The sequence below is a fragment of the Benincasa hispida genome, chromosome 9 (genome assembly GCF_009727055.1).
Source record: "Benincasa hispida cultivar B227 chromosome 9, ASM972705v1, whole genome shotgun sequence".
Classification (NCBI taxonomy): Eukaryota; Viridiplantae; Streptophyta; class Magnoliopsida; order Cucurbitales; family Cucurbitaceae; genus Benincasa; species Benincasa hispida.
The window spans coordinates 83,208,536-83,230,696 of record NC_052357.1 but is presented as its reverse complement, the minus strand read 5'-3'; the positions used below and the strand labels follow the sequence as shown (position 1 = coordinate 83,230,696).

The 22,161-nt window shown below is 34.3% G+C and overlaps 2 protein-coding genes across 2 annotated transcripts; both read right to left on the bottom strand.

Annotated features, from left to right (window-relative positions):
* Window positions 1-4,802: 4,802 nt before the first annotated feature.
* On the bottom strand, window positions 4,803-5,231 carry LOC120084942. Its single transcript, XM_039040754.1, has one exon. It carries the CDS (start codon window positions 5,229-5,231, stop codon window positions 4,803-4,805), a length of 429 nt encoding a protein of 142 aa, XP_038896682.1.
* A 10,661-nt stretch (window positions 5,232-15,892) lies between these two features.
* On the bottom strand, window positions 15,893-17,057 carry LOC120087131 (zinc finger protein ZAT10-like). Its single transcript, XM_039044023.1, has one exon. The coding sequence runs from the start codon at window positions 16,908-16,910 to the stop codon at window positions 16,122-16,124; it is 789 nt and encodes a 262-aa protein (XP_038899951.1). The 5' UTR covers window positions 16,911-17,057; the 3' UTR covers window positions 15,893-16,121.
* Between the last annotated feature and the right edge of the window lie 5,104 nt (window positions 17,058-22,161).

Sequence of the window (22,161 nt, the reverse complement as noted above, 5' to 3'; positions counted from 1 at the left end):
ACAAACCACGAGTTTTAGGAGATAAAACCCAACAAACTCCCACTTGGACTAAAATCCAGTGGTAACTTATATATATGATATATATAAGATTTAGTTTCTAAATTTTATAGAGAAATACAATAAACTAGGGCATCCCATACCCATGGTTTACCATTTAGTATCCCATACTCGATATTTCTCCTACATGCCCTAGGTTATTAACTTGGTATTTCTAGTCTTACTAGGTGATTTTCAAACACTTTAGCCGAGAGAATCATTGTAAACATATTAGTGCACAATAGGCTTCTTATTAAACTATATGAGGAATGCATTTAATTCTCAATAATGACCAAGAAACACATTTTCCTCCCACTACATTGAGGTACTCTCAACTCTTTGATTAAGATGCGTCTTACCCGTCTTAACAACTCTTGTTAAGAGTCAAATCTTTAAATCTTTAAGCTTTCTATACTTTGATCTAGCCATTTTAAATATCTGAATATTTGCAAATGCTTTTTTAATAATTTGATTCTTAACAGAAGTTGCTATGAGATAGAACAAACATATTTTCTGAAAATGAACATTTCATTCGCAACAAAATATGTACAATATGTTTATCACATGATCACAAAAGTAGGTAATATCATCTTCAACAGCAACTTCTCCCATTAGTCAAGCTAAATAAGCGGCCTTCAGGAACTAAGTTGCCTATTTAGCTTTCTCTGCTTTCTTCTCTGTAAGATATTTAGGGCAATTTCTCTTTTAGCGCCCTTCTTCATTGCAGTGGAAACATTTCCGTTTCTCTACAGCATTTTTCTTGATTTTCTTACCTTTGTCTTTCTTTGCTGGAATACTCTTACTCTGCGAAGAGGAGGCAACATCAGGCTTGGAGGACATTCCTCTCTTCTCAGTACAAGCAACATTTACTTCTGATTCCAAACCTTTAGTTCTCAACATAGTCTGAAAAGCCTGCAACTCATTCAGCAGAGTAATCAAGTTGTATTCAATTTTATTCATCAATGCATTCATACAGAATTTCAAAAAAACTCTTAAGAAGAGATTTTAGAATAAAACTAACTTAACTTCTCTCGTCCATCACAAAACCGTTAACTTCTGCCACATTAAAGTGGACCATCATGTCCAGGACATGTTCACGAACTGAGGTCCCCTCTTTCATGCGGCTGTTAGAAACATATTTGATAGCATCATGCCTCAGGGTGAAGAACGGTTGTCCAAACATCTCTCTCAGAGATTCCATAATCTCTTTAGCAGTACTCATATTCTCGTGTTTTTTCACCAAAATATCAAATAAGTTGGCGAGGATATAAGCACGGGCTTTATCATTCGCCCTGATCCATCTATCAAACGCTTCCCGAACAGTTTGGTCAGAGTTAGAACTAGGAATGGGAAGACATTCCTCTGTTAAGACAAATCGTAAATTGTCTATCATAAGTATCGTGTTCAAATTTGATTTCCATGTCACATAGTTATCCTCGATCAATTTGCCTGATGCTAACAATTGTTTAATTGAACTCATCATTTTGAAATTATAAACAAATTCTATAAGTGAATTGCTTTTAAATCCATATCTAAGTGTTACACGATTGAGAGATACACGATTTGGTTAAGAGCCTATGCGATAGGATCCTTTCACTACATGAATGAAGAATTATTTATGCGATAGAGATTTTCTTCTTTCAATCGTCTTCCTCCTCTAAACCAAAAACTCCCTTCTAAACCAAATTAGCCAGAGCCCACCACTCTTGGGTTCTCATACTGAGAATACAAAGGTAACTGAATGGTAGTGTTCTCTTCCTTTGGTTCGAGTTTGGTTGTTGCTTGCTCGAATAGAGTTCGTGACTGTTTGTGGTGTTCATGACAGTATGAAGGATTTATTTGAAGAAGAGTTCTTCAAATGTATAATCTCTAAACTTTTTTTTTTAGTTCAAAAGTATGTTGTAATTTATGTTTTCATGCAGAATTTGTATTGTTTATTGTAAATGTTTGTTTCAATCGAAATAGGATTTGGACGATCTGCTTCTGCTCAAAGGTTCTCTATAAAACGAGATCCTTCACATAGAAGTCTTCCCCACTATTCTCTGGCCTTAAAACGGGATGGTGGGATCCGGTGAATGACTAATTTGGACTAAGAGGTTTAAATTATGAGATTATCACATAATCTCATAAATTTCCATTTTGACTAAGAGGTTTAAAATTCATTAAACCCTTTCTTTTAAAGACCATTATATGCAAAACATGTAATTTTGAGTTTGGTGAGAATCTGGCACTAAAAAATCCACCAACTCAAAAGTGGGTTTAATGGGGCAAGTGTCTTCAAAAGTAGACAACACTTAGCAATTAAAAAAATTGACATTTCCCACTCATAAATGTTGGATCTTTCCACTAACTTAGTTCATGGTCAAAGTTTGACTCTCAAAGTCCAAAGACAACAAATTTGACTTTTTAATTTTCAAAGTCAAAAGTCAACAATTTGACCTTTAATGCAATTTTGACCAATTCCATTTAATTTTAAAATCAACTCAAATAATCAATTTTTAAATTAAATTAATACTAAAAAACTAATTAATTTAAGTTAATATTAAATCCAACACTAATCCCAATTTATATGAATCTCTATTCATAATCTTGATATTTAAATTTTATTTAAATATCTCATATTTTCTATCTCTTTATGTTTAATTCACAATTAAACATAAGGTTAAATATATCATATATATTTAATGCTTTGCTCCAAAAATCGAACTCGAACACTTCAAATTCGTTCGTCATACTGTTCTAAGGTTTAGTCCGATATGACCTAACAGGGGGACTTCATGAACCTACAGATCATAAGCTCTAACGATCCGAGATTAACCACCTAAACTCTTTAACCTAATTAACCACTATTCGTTAGCTACCAGGTTACTCCACTAAAGCCCAGTAATTGCACTCCTCTCACTATAGATATATTATGTCCACTCGATATAACCATGATTAGTAAGTTAATTCTTCACAGGTTTTTCGTAATGATGGTTGGGTCAAAAAGTTGTTTTATCCCCGTGATTACATCTTGCTCTTTAAGTCCCATTGATCTTCTAATAAACATTTGGTTTGTGATCCAATCACTAAACCGAGTCCCTCTCGGGCCAATGAGAGGGTGGGACCCTTTGTTCCAGACCTAGAGTCAACACTTAAGGGAACAACCTCTCTACTATCTCTAAAAGTAGGTAGGAGTGAATTCCGTTTTGTACCTTATGTCCCCAACTATCTACCCGATTTTATCCCTGAAATGAGAGGCTTATTGAGTCAATCCCCACCCATGCAAATTTAAGGATAATCCCGAATAAACAGGAGTTCATAGTTAGCTCAGGATTAAGGTCAAGTTACCTAGGTCATCGCTTTGAAATAGTCAGTCTTAAATAGTAAACAACGTTAATAAAGTAAGAGTGACTTATTTGTTAGTTCGATCTTATGCAAACTCATTGCATAGGACGCACCCACTCTCTATGTCAATACATTAACGAATCAGGATCACTTCGTTTGTAGCACTTTACAATAAATTGTAACAACTACAGAGTGAGCCATATATGATAGTGTTACCAGAATAAGGTATCTAACCTTATTTGTATATTATAGACCATTTTGGCTATTTACTGAACTTTATTCACTCTTATGTATCCACATAAAGTTCATGTATTCATATAATAGCCATGCATATTTAGTTTATTAGATTTAGTCTTTACAAGTGCAATTCACATATTCAATAACAGTTTTATTAAATAAACGTCAATAACATCTTTATTGATAATAGAATATGTTTAACATTACAAATTGCGAGTTTTAGGACATACAACCCAACAATATTCATACCTTCCATATGCTTTGATATTCATTGAACCATTGAGGTCTAAATGCACAAGCTCTAAGGGTTCTTTGACTTTAAGACCAGTTGTCTTCTAGCTAGTTTAGATGACTACTTTTAACCAATCTCTCAATCTCATTGAGATTAATGTGGTCAAGGCTTAAGTGCCAAAGATATGTACTTGAAGATACCTTTTGCCTTTTGTTTTGTGTTTCAACCATATATTTAAAATGGTCTTCACTTTGGTTGATTTTAACACATAAGTTGTTTTCTAGTAGAACAAATAAAAATACTTCTTTTGCTAATGAACACTTCATTTATATTAAAAGATACTTTTAATTGTTCTAACAAGAGATAGATATAAGATTTCTTTTTATTTCAGAAACAAAAAGTACATTATCTAATATAATGAATCTATCTCTGGATAACAACTTAAGAAACTCCTACTGATTTTGCTAAGATAATCTCTCATGTTCAAAACTTGGAGAATTATCCCTTCTTCTGCAAGTAATTTTCAGGAACTAATTTCCTTCTTTTGCTTTCTCTGTTCTCTTTTCTGCAAGTTACTTTGGACCTTTCTTTTCTAGTGCATTTCTTCACTGCAGTAGAAATATTTTCCTTTTTATGCAGCTTTGGCCTTGCCTTTGTGGTTAGTATAAGTCTTTCCTTTTCCCTTACCCTTTCTCATCGAAACACTATTGTTCTTAGAAGAAGAAGGGTCAGAATTTGTCCTAGAGGACAATCCTCTGTTGACCTTTTTCGTGGTGGCAACATTTACCTCTACTTCTTGTCCCTTAGAATTCAAGAGGGACTGATAAATCTGAAGCTCATTGAGAAGAGTAGTCAAGTTATATTCTATCTTGTTCATCATTGTATTTGTGTGGAACTGTAAGAAACTCTTCGGAAGAGACTCTAGAATAAAACTGACTTGACTCTGCTCATCTATGACGGCTCTTTTTACTTATTCCACATTGAAATGAACCATCTTGTCTAGGACATGTTCAATAACAGAGGACCCTTCTTTCATACGACGGTTGTAAACATAATTGATGGCATCATGTCTAAGGGAGAAGGACGACTGTTCGAACATCCCTTGCAGAGATTCTATAATCTCTTTAGTGGTATGCATGCGATTGTGTTTCTTAGCCAAAACATCATATATGTTGGCAAGAATGTAGACTCTGGCTTTTTCATTCACCCTAATCCACTTGTCATATGCATCCCAAACAGTTCGGTTTGCGTTTGAGCTGGGGTATTGAGGATATTCCTCAGTTAAAACAAACCTAAGATTATTGATTACCAATATTGTGTTCAAATTTGATTTCCACGGAGCATAATTGTCCCCATTAAGCTTCTCGAAAGCAAGTAATTGTACTAAAGAGCTAGTCATGCTGAAAATATAAACAAATTCTATTAGTGAATTACTTTTAAACCCAATCAGATCTTAGCAAAGTGATAACGTACCCAAATTTCATTATTTTATTTGCAACGATACTATAGTGAGTCAGAATAATACTACCGAAAGCAGTCAAATACTCCTTCACTAAAGCAAGACATTCTTGATTAAATACTATCTCCAGAATAACTCATATTCCGATAGTCATTTAGCTACCGTTTTCGATCGAGAACTTATTAACACTTAGTAACTTTGTAAGTGTATCCCTCTATTTTCAGATCTTAGAGATTAGCGGCCCCAACAATGCTACCGAATTGGAGAGGCAAAGTTGGAAAATGACCTAAAAAATCCTATCCATTTCTAGAGTTTGAGTTGTTCTGAATCCTATGTTACAACCCTCTGAGGGGATAGCCGTGGTTAGAGACTAGCTAATGTCACCCTAAAGATGATAAACAGGCGCAACATAGGAATCTCACGGTCCAAACTAATGGACAAGACCGCAGGACACGTTGACACACATCCTCCACCCACTTACTATGAACTACTTCCCCCATTCATCTTGCTATTGACCCATGCAAACACTTTCCGAATAGAGCATTTGAGGTATAATCGACACGAAGTGTTATATGGATCTCATGAGAGCTAAGAACAACATATCCTGTATGTTATTAATCTCCCATTGAAATGTTCTATTTTTTTTTTTTTGAGTAAATATTTACATAAGAATGTTTCGACTAATTAAACAACCTAAGTCTAGGTATTTTTCCAAGTATAACAATTATATTTGGAAGTAACCTACGATGTCTAGGTGATAAACTAATTTTAACACCTTACACCGCTCACGCATGCTCATAAAATCGATTAACAATGCTCAATTATTCGACCATAAACCCTAGGTAGAAGATGTTCTGTAGACCGTCAACTTAAATACCTCCAGCCTTAGACAAGGTTATATACCGGTTGAGTTTGTACCATATTTTATAAGAAATCGACCTATTTTAAATATTAAACCAGGATTGCTTGGATTCGTTAACCCTAAGTGAGCATGCTTTTATCTTTGTTATAGATTTTAAAGTTTATATCTTTTTATAACATTTATAAAAAGATAACAAACCTATAACAAGCATCTAACATGCTTTATATAACAACTATATAAACATTTATTTCATGCATTAATATAACAACTTATATAAAAAACCATGGAATCCTACACATGCATACAATACATTATAACACTTATAATATACTTGCAGTGCATGTTACATGCTTATCTTACGGTAGGATTTTAAATCTATAGGCTTACAATATGCACACAATAGATAAATTATTTAATTCATAAATTCACAATGTATAATTAAATAACCACACTAAAATGGACCGATTTGGCATCGAAAGCTAGCTAAAAGCTAAAGAAAATACAATAAAAATAGAAAACAGCCTCAAACCACCTCCGTACACTTTGAACAATGGTCGAACTGCTTGAAAAAACGCTTGAACTGGCCTTCAAAACTGTAAAACCGCCAAAAAAACCAGTAGAAAATGGTCAAACCAGTCGAACCAGACCGATTTAGACCATCTAGACTGGCTGAGCTACCAAATCGGGTTGAACAGAGAAGGCACGGGTCGTGCTCGGGTCGGTTGAAGGAACGTTATTAACAGAGAACCTTTGAGTGGAAACGGATCGTCCAAATCTCATTTCGATTGAACGCATACATTTACAGTCATACAAGAACAGATTATGCATAAAACTTAACTTACAACATACTTTTGAATAAAAAACAAAATTTAGAGATTATATCTTTGAAGAATCGTTCTTCAAGTTAATCCCTCGATCGTGCACGTTCACGAACGCATCGAACATGTCACGAACTCTCCTCGAACAACAGCTAACAGCAACGAGTAAACTTGAACTAAACAGGACACTACCGCTTGGTGACCTTGGTATTCTCGGTGTGAGAATTCAAGAGTGGTGGGCTCTGACTAATTTTGGTTAGAGGGGAATATTGGAGTTTGGAGGAGGAGGAAGATCGAGAAAGCAAAGCTATTGTCTAGCAAGAACTCTTGATCATTTAGAGAAGCGAATCTATCGCATAGGCTCTCAAAGCTATCGTGTAGTTATTCGGTCGTGAAATCTTGCCTTTTTTGAATAATTAAAAACCAATTTTTTATTTATCCCACTTCTGCCATAAAACTAAATAACTATCCACTAAGGGTGGTTATGTAGAAAAAAGATTTAATTATCAAATAATTAATAAATTATAAATAAATATGATAACCAACTTATCATATTATATTCATAACCTATTGTTTTAATATTGCATCATATACAATATATAAACCATAGTTATTTTTCTTTATTTTATGGCATTTAATATAAATCATATTTATATTAAATTTAATAATTATGAATTTTATTCATAAAAAATATATTTGAATCATATTCAAATATTTATTTCTCCAAATATATAATAATGTATCTGATATAATGTATATATCATATACATTATATCAATTATATCATATATAATTTAATTAATTTAATTATATCATATATAATCAAATTCTTTCTTGTTAATTTAAACATTTCAAATTAATCCAAAAATTGATTCTCAATTTAAATGCATTGAGCTACCAAGGGGACCTTATGGATCTGTAGCTTGAAGCTCCAACGGCACGTGAATAACTGATTAAACACTTTAATCACATTATCTACCATTCGTTAACTGTCGGACACTCCATTAAAGAACGACAGCTGCACTTTTTGTGCTACAAATATATTTATGTGTCCATTGGATATAAAAAATCAACAGTACAATGACCCTTCACAAATTGCTCGTAAGTACAGTTATGCCAAATTACCATTTTGCCCTTGTAGTTACATCTAACTTCTTAAGTACCATCGATCCCTCTAATGAGCAATAGATCATAGTCCCACTATGACTAAACCCTTCTCGAGCCAAGAGAAGGTGTGGCGCCATATTGTTCAAGACCCGAAATCAGTCCTTAAGGGAGTAATTTATCTACTTATCCCTGCTTTGGGAAAGGAGTGAATTCCATCTTGTGTAGCTGAGTTTCCAGCTCCCCAATCAGACGAATCCCCAAAATGATAGGCTTATTGAGTCAGCGATCTGGCCACTCTCACCCATGCAAATCAAAGGACCGCCCTCATAGGCAGGAATTTGCAACTCACTCAGAATTAAAGGTCATGTTACCTATGGTCATCTTAGTGAAATGAAAGTCTCAATTATGAACAACGTTATATAAAGAGATTAAACATTTTCGTGGTCCGGTCTTATACAAACTCTTTTGTATAGAATATCTCCCTCGCATGTCTAATACATGAATGATCAGGATCAGATCATTTGTAGCACTTTACAATATTTGTAACACCTACAAAGTGGGTCATACTCGTAGTGTCACAAGGATAAGATTTCCAGCCTTATCCATATACTACAGACCATTTAGGTTATCACTCCACCTGTATGTCTCCACATACATGTTTAAATTACAATGATAACCTTAGATGTTAGTTTATTGGTTTGTTGTTAATGCAACTAAAATATCAAATATTTCATAGATAGAGTGAATCAAATATCAAATATTATAATTTACTGAAATGTTTGTTCATACATGGTTTACAAACTACAAGACCTACAAGATTTAGGGCATCAACCCCAACATCGGCTGGAGTGCCACACAGGACATGGGTATGGGTTGGAGCAAACTGGGTTGGAGATGCGGGTCGGCTGAAAGGCTTGGACTGGGCTGGAGCGTGCTGGGCCTCAACACGGAGTGGACTGGAGTGTTGATGACGAACATTGGGTCAGGTCGCAGGTCATTGGGTCTGGGAAGCTTTATGCATCATGCTTCACTTTGCGGGTTGAATCGTCTCGGGTCGGGTCAACGGGTCATGAACCGGGTCTGTGAGCTTTTCTTCACCAAAAAATAAAGCTGTCCACTTTCCGAAACCGAGCAATTACACCCTAATTACAACTCTAATGACCCTAGCAAATTTATAGACCCTTCACAACATGTTAAAGCCCATAAAATACTGGGCAATTACAATAACTATTATAATCTAAGAGAGAAAAACGATACCAAAATTGAAATTATCCACTTTAGCACACATACATTCATCATATGAATAAATACCCACCATATGCAAAAATTAACCAAAATTGAGTACTTTAAGCATGCTTTGATACCAATTGATGGAACAAACACATGTGCAGCAGAAGGAAAAATGGATCTAAAGTACTCTAACTAGGTCAATTTCAAAGAATAAGCATGCAATTAAATAAATTACAAAGGGGTAGAAGAAATACAACTTTTGTAGACTCAAGTCTTCTCCAAATCAACTTCAGTCTCCTCACGAACGATTCGTAGACCACCACGAGAGTCTTCCCGACCGTTCTTCATCCTTAGAATGGGATGGTGGATCCAGTGAGTGACTAATTTGGAGAGTAAAAGGCTAAGTATTTGAGAGAAAATATGGGTTGAGATTATCAAATAATCTCATAAAATCCCACTTGGCCAAGAGTTGAAAATTTTATAAGTCTCTTCTTTTTAAAGGCCATTTTATGTAAAAACATGCAATTGAGTTTGATGAGAATTTGACTCTAAAAAATCCACTAACTCAAAGTGGGATTAGTGGGGCAAGTGTCTTCAAATGAAAACAACACTTAATAATGCAAATGCTGGAATTTCTTACTCACAATTGTTGGATCTTTCCATTAACTTGGTCAAAGGTCAAAGTTTGACTCTCAAAGTTGAACGTCAACAATTTGACTTTTTGACTTTCAAAGCCAAAAGTCAACATTTTGACTTTCAAAGCCAAAAGTCAACATTTTGACTTTCATTGCATTTTTTACCTAGTCAACAACTTTGATTTTATATAATTTTGACCAATTTCATTTAATTTCAAAATTAATTCTAATAATTAATTTTAAAATAAAATTAAAATTAAATAATTAATTAAAAATTTAATTAATTTAATTTAATATTAAATCCAGCACTAATCCAATTAATATGAATCCTTATTCATAATCTTGATATTTAAATCTTATTTAAATATCTCATATTTTCTCTCTCTCTATGTTTAATTTGCAATTAAATATTAGGTTTAATATATCGTATATATTTAACATTTTTTTTTCCAAAAATCAAATTTGAACACTTCAAATTCATTCGTCACACTGTTCTAAGGTTTAGTCCAATATGAGCTAGTAAGGGGACCTTATGGACCAACAGATCATGGGCTCCTACGATCCGAGATTAACCGACTAAACACTTTAACCTAATTAACCACCATTCGTTAACTACCGGGTCATTCCGCTAAAGCCAGTAGTTGCACTCCTTCACTGTAGATATATTGTGTCCACTCGATATAACCATGATTAGTAAGTTAACCCTTCACAGGTTGTTCGTAATAACAGTTGGGTCAAAAGCTGTTTTACCTCCGAGATTACATCTTGGTCCTTAAGTTCCACTAATTCTCTAATGAATAATTGATTTGTCATCCAATCACTAAACCGAGTCTCTCTTGAGCCAATGAGAGCGTGAAGCCCCTTGTTCAAGACCTGAAGTCAACACTTAAGGGAACAATGTGAGTTCCTTCTTGCATCCTATATCCTCAGCTATCTACCCGAACTTACCCCTGAAATGAGAGACTTATTAAGCTGACGCTATTGAGCCAACCCTCATCCATGCAAATCTAAGGATAATCCTGAATAAACAGGAGTTCATAGTTAACTCAGGATTAAGGTCAAGTTACCTAGGTCATTACTTTGAAATAGTTGGTCTTAAATAGTAAACATCAGTAAGGATTACTTATTTCTTGGTCCGATTTTATGAAAACTCATTGCATAGGACGCCCCCGCTCCTCATGTCAATACATGAACAAATAAGGATCACTTCGTTTGTAGCACTTTATAACAAATTGTAATAACTACAGAGTGGACTGCATCTAATAGTGTTACCAGAATAAGGTACCTAACCTGAACCTGACTATAGACCATTTTGGCTATTTATTGAACTTGATCCACTCATATGTTTACACATAAGGTTCAAGTATTTATATAATAGTCATGGATCTTTAATTTATTGGATTTATTCTTATTTCTAAAACGAAATGAGCAATTCATACATTCAGAAACAACTTTATTGAATAAAACTTCAATAAACATAATAAGTTTATTATTTACAATCCACGAGTTTTATGACATAAAACCCAACCGAATGAGTCATGGGATGAAGGGTTCACTAAATTTAAATTAAAACATAATTATTTCAGTTTTATACCATAAAAAAGGGAAGAAAATTTTGTGAATATTATGTGATTATGTACATATGCAGTGCGTTGTGTATCAATGATTGATTTTTATTTAATGTGTAAACGTATTACGTTATATATTGAGATTTTTATTCTTTTCTGCGTATATGGCTTGTGATACACTCATTATTTATTTACAACATATGATATCTTAACGATGAACTATATATGTGTATATATGCTTTTGTTGGCAGCTTGTAATATACATGTTATTTGCATATAGTGAACAATAGTATCAAAATATAAAGTGGATGTTTGGACATGTTAGCCATGTGGAGAGTGAGTTGTGACAACTATTATGAGTTGTATTGGAGGTTTATAGAATGTGAGTACAAACACAGAAGAGGAAACATTGTTTTAGGTCGATTGTTTTTTTTTCAGTGGGATCAAATCTTCATTTTCTCGAACAAAAAAGCCCCACCTGTTAATTCAATAGTATGTATAGGTAATCATCATGGGTTAACCTAGTAGTAATGAGTCAAAGGACTAAGTGTCATTGGTTCAATTCATGGTGACTATTTAGGATTTAATCTTCTTCTTTGACACTCAAATATTGTAGAGTCAGACATATTATCATGTAAGATTAGTCAAGGGGTTCGTACTTATTTTTTAAAAAAAGTATTATTATTTGAATTGATAATATTATGTGTAGGGTATATTAGTCATTGAACTTGTTTCTTTTTATTTACAATTAAAAAATAAACATAAAAAGATTAAAACTGTTTTTGCAACTTACTGCTCGTGGGTTGTTCAAAGTTCAAATTTCAGAATATTATACAGAAAAAGCGGAGACTTATCGTTGATAAAGCAGAGTTGATTAAGGCGCATCCACCAAAAATTCCCAAATAAATCAAAAATTGATAAAAAGGTTTAAACTACTTTTTTTTTTTTTTTTTTTTTTTTTTTTTTATAATACTACGAGCATCCGTATATTCTTATTTTTATTTTATTTTGGTTTTTATATATATATATTTTTAAATCGGTCTTAGTCAATTTTTATTTCATTTTAACAACTATTTTTAAAATATTTTAAACCAAAATGAACTAAAAAAATAAATTATAAGAAGTAAAATCAACCAAAATTAAAACTACATAAACCAAAATAAACTAAATTCAAGAGTACAAGAACAAAGTGGTATTTAAATTTTTTTAAAGGAAATTCTTCAAATTACTGGTACTCATTATTCTAAGTCCAAATTTAAACAGTAACTCCACAGTGCATGTTTTCCCTTTTTCTAGTTTTATAATACGAAAAAGAGGAAAACTGTATACTTTCCCCCTTTTTAATTTTATAATATTTTCTAAATTGCGTGGGTTAAAATAATTAAACCCCTTCCCTACGCATATCATCTCGTCGGTCCAATTTTTTTTTTGGAAAAAAAACATAGAAAGAAAAAAAACAGAAAATTCACCGTTGGGGTCAAAATTTAGATAGAAAAACACACTTGACCTTCATATAATATCGACAATGAATTTAAGGGAAAATTCGTACCATGTGTGATGTTTTTCACACACTTTGATTCTTAACTTATAGAGTGAAAGAATATGGAAGCTAAGGAATTTGAGAGTAAGACTTAAGTTCTCTTATAGCCATATGGAGATATAAGAATGTATTTATAGAGGTGATTGACCTATGTTGTTCCGATAGAGTTTCGGAATCACTCTAGGATAGTCATATTCATATAACTTGTCGGACCAAGGGACATGACTTGTTTCATGTTTCGATAGGTCGAGTGGATTAATTTAGGCTTTGACACAAACTAACTCTCTCCCTAGATGGGCCTGGGATACTACTATCTTTGGCTATTTTCTTGACCTAAATGCTTCCATCTTTATTTTATGTTGATTATGTCTTTTTGTCTAGAATCACCCCATAACATTAATAATGATGGAAAAAATAATATTTGATGCATTTTATTAGAAGTGAAAGAATTTGTGATTTGACAAATTACGATGGGACAAATTGATAGATACATGAAGATAGATGCTCGCAAAAATGCACATTATTAGTTGGGAAATTCTTATAAATAAAGAATTCCTAAAAAATTTTACACTGTCTAGCAAAAAGTTCCAAAAATATGTATTTTTGGAACTTTTTGCTATAAAGTGTAAATATTTTAAAATATTTTTTTATATTTAAAAAGTCATTTATTTTTTTTTACATCCATCTCCAATCACATACAAAAAATCAATAAATAAAATATTTTTAAAACAAGAAGCAAGTAGAATTTAGACAAACTATAACTCATCAATATGGATATTCATGGGTTGGATTGGGTTGGATTAAAAGATTTTTTTAGATCCAATCCAATTGTTCGGATTGTAAACTTTTCAACCCAAATAACCCTTATTAAAAAATAACCCAACCCAACCCATCATGAAATATTTGGGTTAGGTTGGTTCGGGTTAATCAGATCATTTATTTAAATATGTAAAAATCTTATTTAATTATTCATATATTAAATTAAGATTAACAACTCAATTTCCATTTATATAGTAAAAATTTTTTTTCTAAAGTATAAATAAACTATTTTTAAGAGTTGTTGAAAAATAAAATATTAAAAAAATATTGAAATTAAATAAAATTAAAATCTAAATAATTGTGTTATAAGTAATAAAAGAAATATATTTTAAGGTTAATAATAAATTAAGGTTGGTTCGAGTTATATTAGAAGAATATGATTAGATGGATGGATTTGTTCGGATAATCTAAGTTTTTTTTAGTACCCTTACTCATCAATAGTATGAAATCACAAAGACGATTGTAAGACCAAATTTGTCTAAAAAAGAAAAGGAAAAAAAAAAAAGTAAGATCAAATCAATATCAAAATGCTAAACTCCACTCTGAAGGGCGGCGGGTGCGGAGGCGGTGGCAACGGTGGTGGCTCTCATCATTTCATTACATGCCATCAGTCCATTCTCAAGTTCTCCAAAAATTGAAATTCCATCTACTTAAAAACCACGGCCACTTGCTTGTCCTGTTTCTCCACTTGGCCGGCCGACCCCATTTTTATATCCATTTCTGTTGCTTTGCCCCCACCAACACATAACACACACAATTTTCAGCCTTTGTAAATTCGTACCGCTGGCCGATCCCACCGCCCCCTCAAACCAAACTCCTACTACGTCTTTTACTGGGCCCTGCCTCTTCTCATCTCTCAACAAACAAACCACATAAAAAAATACCTCTCATTTCTTGAACACTAATCTCACTCCCTCTGGCCTCTACTCCTTTGGTTGACTTTTTCTTTTTTATATTTCATCTTATATGTAAACACTAAATTTGGGTCTGTCTCATCCTCCTTTAAATTAAAACTCAAGTAAACCATTCAAAATCAACGCTCCACACGCAAAGCCTACTTTTCAAATTTCAACTTTCACACCCTCTGAATAAGTCATTAGTTGTATGTTCTTGTGTAGCTTCCTTTCCTTTCCTCCATCGTCAAATCCCATATTAGCTGGCTTCTTCTTTACGCGTACACCGCAATTGATCTCCAGTTTACTTAAAATGGCTCTAAAATACCAATCCCAGTTTTTTTCCTGCTTTATGGCGCAACTCATGGGAAGTTTATTCCTTTTTTGAGAATATTCCGGACGCGGTGGCTTTGCACCAAATCAGATCGTTCCTTGCTTGTGGAAAATGTCCACAAAAGTCGTATCTTTTTTTCACCCCCACATTTTGCAGCCACTTGGAGAAAAATAAAAAATATTTTAAAATATTTTAAAAATCCCAGATGGGGGTTTCCAAAGTTCCATCCTTTTCGGTTTTCCTTTACTTGGGTACGTGGCAAAATCATACTTTGCCACCCTCAATGGAATTGCAGGTGGAAGAAAGAATACCCCCAAAAAATTTCCATACAAATGTTTTATTTTTCACGTTTCTGTGGCGTTAGCCTTACAAAATATGAAAAAAAAGAAACCAACAATAACAACATGCGTCATAGATTAAAAAGAATAAGAATTGTAGACTCCACTGAACTTAATTAAAATTCAGCTAATTACATTTTACCGCCGCCATTGAAATTCAGTAGAAAAGGAAACAAAATCAGGGTAAAAAAGAAGGCAAAAAGGTAAAAGTGAAGAAACCCAAAAACTGAGAACGACGTTCACCACAGTAAAACGAACGGCAACAAACTGTGGCATCATCCATCGCCCACGCATGCCCTGCACGTCGCCCCACGCCAACTCCCCATCTCTTCATACATTCATGATGCCGATTCCTTGCGTGCTTTGAATATGGATGCTTTTTTTTTTTTAATATCATTTATTAATTATGTAAATGTGATTAATTTCTCGTTTAATTAATTTGTGTACAGGAAGAAAATTACCAAAGAATAATCAATTGAATTTATCATGTGGATGAACTTACAAGGACAATAGTGGGTATAGGAGTAGAACAAACAAAGCGTGATAAATGGTGGGTGGGGGGTTACAATCTAATTTCTACTTTTCCTTCTATTTACATACAAACAAATCACCTACTAAACAAACAAATTCAAAGAAATTGTGTTTCTTTTCCCTAAGATTTCTGGAACTGAATGATCCCCAATTGATCAATTTTGAGAAATTTCGATTTTGGGAATCGTTAGTATACGAGGTTTCTTCAGAGGTAATGGGCTTTGGACCTCGTCGTCACCGGCAGAGATGAAGAATCCCGGTGATAGCTCCGGCAAGGCTGGGAGGTTGAGGTCAAAGTCGCGGTGGCTGTGACTCTGTGTATGGGTAGACCCAACTCCTTCCGACGATGTCACAGCGGCGGCGGCGTTGTTGTGATGACTCTGTGTGTGATTGTTGTTGTTGTTGTTGTTGTTATTGTTGTTACTGAGTCCGCCGTCGTAGTGGCAACGCTTGTGGCCGCCTAAGGCTTGACCTGTGGGAAAAGACTTGTGACAAATGGAGCACTCGTGGGATTTACCTCCACCGACGGAGGCGGTGGCTGTGGCGGTGGCGGAAGTGGTTGTGGTGGAGGAGGTGGATTGGTCTTCCCCTGTAGCTGATTTTCTATGACTGGCTTTATGTCCACCCAAAGCTTGGTAAGACGAAAAGGCCTTACTACAAACAGAGCACTTGTAGCTAAGTTTAACAACCGATATGGGTTGAGCCGGAATCGGAACTTCATAGTCAAGTGGGTTGTCAGAGTCTGGTGTAGCGGTAGCGCCACCGCGAGCAAGCATGATAAGACATAAGGCTAAATACTCTTCCTCTGTAGGAGGGTTGTCGAACCCACGTGGACGCTTGGTTCTCTTCCTCTTAGACCAAGACTCCAACGAATCGAGATTTGGGTCGTCGTAGTGAAGCGCCGGTGATGGAGTAGTTGGAGAATTCAGAGCTTCAAGAGCCATTACAGAAAGATAAGATGATGAAATCAAACAGTGAGTGCTTGCTGAAGAAGAAAAGGAAGAAGAAGATGAAGATTTGAGGAATTGGGTGAAACTTGAAAGTGTTTATGGAGTGATAAGAGTGAGAGAAGGGGTGGATGGGTTTATATGGAAGGGAAAAAGATGAAGAGTAAGGAAGTTGCGTGACAAGTGGTGAGAAAGTAAGAGAGATGCCCAAGTTATTACAAAATTAAAATACAAATTTGTTTTTGTTTTTTCTTAAAATAAAAATAAATGAAGAATATAAATTGGAAGAGATCACGTTTGGTTAGAGTTATTCTTAGTAGCCAAGGAGGACCCAGTTGGGTCAAACACAAAAGTAGAAGAAAAGAAGAAGAGTGGAAAGTTGTGAGTGAGTGAGTGAGTTTTAGACTATAAAAAAATCCCCACCATTACAAAACCAAAATGTCTCATAAATAATAATAATACTATTCAACGTTCCAAGTCAAAATGTTAATAGTCGTCCTGCCTGACCAAGATGGCAAAACCCCAGACGCGGGTTCATGGCAGCAGCCGGCGTCTTTCTTAGTTTTCCCAATAGGAGGACTATTTTTATTAAACAAAACGCACCCTCTCCTCTCCTCTCCTCTCCTGACTCTAACTCTTTCATTTCCGTCTACAACCAACCAAACTTCCTTCATCTCCCACCTATCTTACTTCTCACACAAGCTAACCCCTACCTCAAAATTCAATGAATCTATCTACTTTTTAGTATTATCTAATAACTTACACCGCCATCTATTTTTAATTTTTTTTTAATTTTTTTCTTTTTGTAAGTAATTAATATGAGGGCAAGTGAGAGTGAGACGGTGGGTTAGCGTTTGTTGCTTCATAAAGTGGAAAATACGAATGTCAAAATGAGTGGAAGGCAGCCAAAGGTCTGTGAGGGCTATGTGGCTGTATTTGCTCGAGGATTTGGTCTAATCGTAACCCAAGTGGATCAATGGGTGCTTTCTTTGTTATATCTCTCTCTCTCTCTCTCTCTCTCTTTTTTAAATTAATAAAATAATTAATGAATTGAGTTATTATGATATGTCCGTCGTCACACTCATAATTTTTTTTTAAAAAAAATAAAATTCTCCACTGGGTTTATGCCGTAATTGACCAAAGACTATGCCCTGCACATTGGAATAATTGTGGGAGAGGAGGAGGAGTTGGAGTTCACTTACTTTTAAAAGGTCTACAAATTGACTTGTACAACCCTTTCCTTTTGGATTTCCCTCCTCTCCCACTTCCCTTAAAACACTGCCATTTGGTAAAACACTCACCCACAATCACGTTAATTCCCAGAAAATTCTCATTTATTTCCGCTTCTTTTTATTATTATTTTTTTTACCTTATTCAAATCATATATTGCCCACTTTACCCTTTCTCCCTAAGATAAAAATTTGGGTGCATGTCAATAAATTTAGAAAAAGAGATTATTGAGTTGCTCTCAGTGTAATTTCAACTAGAGAGCTCACACGAGTTCGAATAAGGTGGATTTTGGAGTGTCGTTATCAGAAGGTAAAGAGGTGGAAAGTTGGGCAAGGAGAAGTACGTGAAGCTAAAACGTCGTGTCGTAACAGTCTACTATTTAAAAGAAGAGAAAAAAATGTGAATAGATTAAAATTTAAAACCAGCAGCCTCCGTAGAATCAACCAGAAAATTAAAAATAAAAATTCCAAGTAGGATGGGTTGATGACGTAGCATGATGGGACCCATATTCGTGAATCAGAATAAAGATGTACACGTGTTGTATGAGTGCTTCGCTGCTGTCACTGCCTACTCATCACTCCATTCTTATCCCTAACAAATTTTTTTTTTAAAAAAAACATCACTATATTTTTTTTCTTTTTTGCCCACAAAACTAATTATCCAATCCAGTGGGTTTGTTTTGTTTTGTTTTGTTTCAATGTGAGTAAACAAAAGGGAAAGCAAAAGTGTCAACCGAATCCCATCCCAATTCCCAATCGAAGCCAATTTAGGAATTGGGATTTTCAAATAATTATAATAATAAAAGCCATTAGAGGCAAAATTAAAGCGTTAAAAATGTCACGAAGTAATGCGGCGGCCGCCAGTAACAAGCGTTTTTGTTCTGCGTTTTGTATGTCTCTTTTGCTTACATGCTTAATTGCCTCATCAATTCTCATTGCCATAAAAGAAAAACACGTGGTTTTTTCTTTTTATAAAAACAAAAAAAATTCAGATTTTTCTTAACCAACTTTCCAAATACAGAAAATTTTACACGCAATTGGTTTCGAGCTTTCCTCTACACGTAATTGATCGAACTGGTGTGAAACTAGGAAGAAAATATAATAACAACTATGGACAATTTCAAACTGATTGGGATAATGTTGAATGTTGATGCTGCTTTTATTTAAAAAAGCCTGCTTTGTTTCTGTGAATTAAAGGTTGAAATTACCCATTTCATAAAGTTGTAAAAAAGAACTATTTCGTCAAATGTTTGAAAATTGAAAGGATAGGGTTGAACTTCAAAGGCGAGAAGGGCATAATATTTAAAATTGTAAAGAAATTGAAACATATAAAGACAAAACCAGGTTCTTTTGTTTGCTTAGGCTTTGTGAATTGGGCCTGGGTCCACACGGGCTTGTCTAAGTGTCGCGTACGATGGGCTTCAATCACTTTAATGGGTAGGCATTCATGATCTCATATTTATGCAAATATAACTACGTATTTTTTAACACCAAAAAAAAAAAAAAAAAAAGGAAAAAAAGAAAAAGAAAAGAAAAATACAAGATGGAAATATCTGATTTCAAAGGAATAGGTTTCCTTCCAATGCTAATTCATATAGCAAAGTACTAATTCATTATAGTCTTTTATGTGTACACACACGGTAACGACCCAACCTTTTGAGTACTTTGATAAGGGTCGTTACTTATAATTACACATTTACATTCAAAATATTTTTAACATTGAGGAAAATAAATTTCATTAAAATAATAAAGACAGTTTTCCAATGCATGCTCACCTAGGATTAAATTGGTGCAATTTTAATCGACTTTTCTAAAGAGTTAGAATAGGTCAATTACTTGTTAAACAAAGAGTTATTTACTTACCCGAGGAGATCTCGTCTAAGGTTGGGGGTTCTTAAAATGACGGTTTACGGAACACCTCCTACCTGGAGATCAAACTGGCGTCTAAGTCAAATAATCCTAGTTCTAATGAGCATGCGTAAGAGATGTGAGGTAATAAAATTTGTTTATCACCTAGACATCATAGGTTAAAAATCCAGTATAAGAGTTATACATGGATCTATTACCTAGACTTAGGATATGTTCAATTTAGCCAAAATATTTCTCTAAGTTTTTTTTTATATCTTAAACCGTTATAGAACACTTCAGCTAGAGAGAAGTAGTGTACTTTTAGCTCTAGTGTCCCTAAGAGTTCACATCGTGAGGTCCACGCAGGGCTTTGGTCTATGCTTAAGAGCAGACTCCCTTCGAAGAGTGTTTGCATGGATCAATATCAAGGTGAATATGGGAAGTAGTTCATAGTAAGTGGGTGAGGGGTATGTAATAACATATCCCACGGTCTCTTCCATTAGGTCGCATCGTGAGATTCCTATAATGCGCTTGCATGTCTGCCCTGAAGCGACCTTTCCCTTTGGAGGGTTGTATTATAGGATTCGGAACACCGCGAACTCCAAATCTGGATAGGCTCTCTTAGATCAATTTTCATATTGACTTTCCACTTTTGGGATCATGTTGATTCTGGTCTCTAAAATCCAAAAATGGAAGATTACACTTACAAAAATTACTAAGATGTTAGTATATTCTCGATCAAAGTAGTGATAACTAAAGTGCTATAAGAATAAAGAGTTATTCTGGGGTTAGCATCTAGTCAAGATTGTCTTGGTTCAAAAGAGGAATAATCGACTACCCTTCGGTTGAGGTTACTCTAAACTTTTGAAATATCGTTGCAAAATATAATAATGAAGGGTACATTATTAGTTTTTTTGCTAAATTAAATTGGTTTCTTTGTGATTATAGTTTTTCTAAAACAATATGTTTATCTTTTTCAGCATGAATAGCTTGATAATTCAACTCTTAGCTTCCAAGAAACTAAACGGTGATAATTATTCAACATGGAAATCAAATCTAAACACAATACTGGTAGTTAACGATCTAAGATTTGTCTTAACTGAGGAATGTCCTCAAGCCCCAACCTCAAATGCTAACCGAACTGTTCGGGAAGCATACGATCGATGGGTCAAAGCCAATGAAAAGGCCTGTGTTTACATTCTTGCCAGCATGTCTGATGTTTTGGGCAAAGAAACATGAATCCTTAGCTACGGCTAAAGAGTAACAGATTCATTAAGAGAAATGTTTGGGCAACCATCATGGTCCCTTAGACACGAGGCAATTAAGCACATTTACACAAAGCGGATGAAGGAGGGGACCTCTATTAGAGAACATGTCCTGGACATGATGATGCACTTCAATATCACTGAAGTAAATGGCGGGCCCATTGATTGAGGCTAATCAGGTTAGCTTATCTTACAATCTCTTCCGAAGAGTTTTATACCTTGAGACAAAATTCGTCTTTAAATAAGATAGAATTTAACCTCACTACCCTTCTTAACAAGCTCCAGCAATTCCAAAACCTTACTTTAGGTAAGAGGAAGGAAGTGGAAGCAAATGTTGCTATCACTAAAGAAAAAAATTAAAAGAGGATCGTCCTCTAAAAACAAAGCTGGACCCTCTAAAGCTCAAATGAAAAAGAAGGGGAAAGGATAAGCTCCCAAGATAAGAAAGGGAAAGAAGGATGCAGATAAAGGAAATTGTTTTCACTGTAACCAAAACGGGCATTGGAAAGAGAAATTGCTCGAAGTACCTTGTAGAGAAGAAAGCTGAGAAAATGGCACAAGATAAATATGATTTACTAGTCGTTGAAACATGTTTAGTGGAATATGATATTTCAACCTGAATACTAAATTTAGGAGTCACTAATCATATTTGTTTCTCGTTTTAGGAAATTAGTTTTTGGAAAAAGCTTGAAGAAGGTGTTGATAACCCTCAAAATTGAACATGAGAGGTTGTCTCAGCTAAAGCAATGGGAGATCTGAAGTTTTTTTTTGATGATAGATATCTAGTACTTAAAAATATTTTGTATGTATCTCTTATGAAGAGGAATTTGATATCTATCGATTGTATTATAGAACAATTATATACAATATCTTTTAATATAAATGAAGTATTCATTTTTTTATAAA

Excerpts from the sequence above, each read along its gene's own strand:
- LOC120084942 (XM_039040754.1), bottom strand. The coding sequence starts at position 5,231 with ATGACTAGCTCTTTAGTACAATTACTTGCTTTCGAGAAGCTTAATGGG.
- LOC120087131 (XM_039044023.1), bottom strand. The coding sequence starts at position 16,910 with ATGGCTCTTGAAGCTCTGAATTCTCCAACTACTCCATCACCGGCGCTT.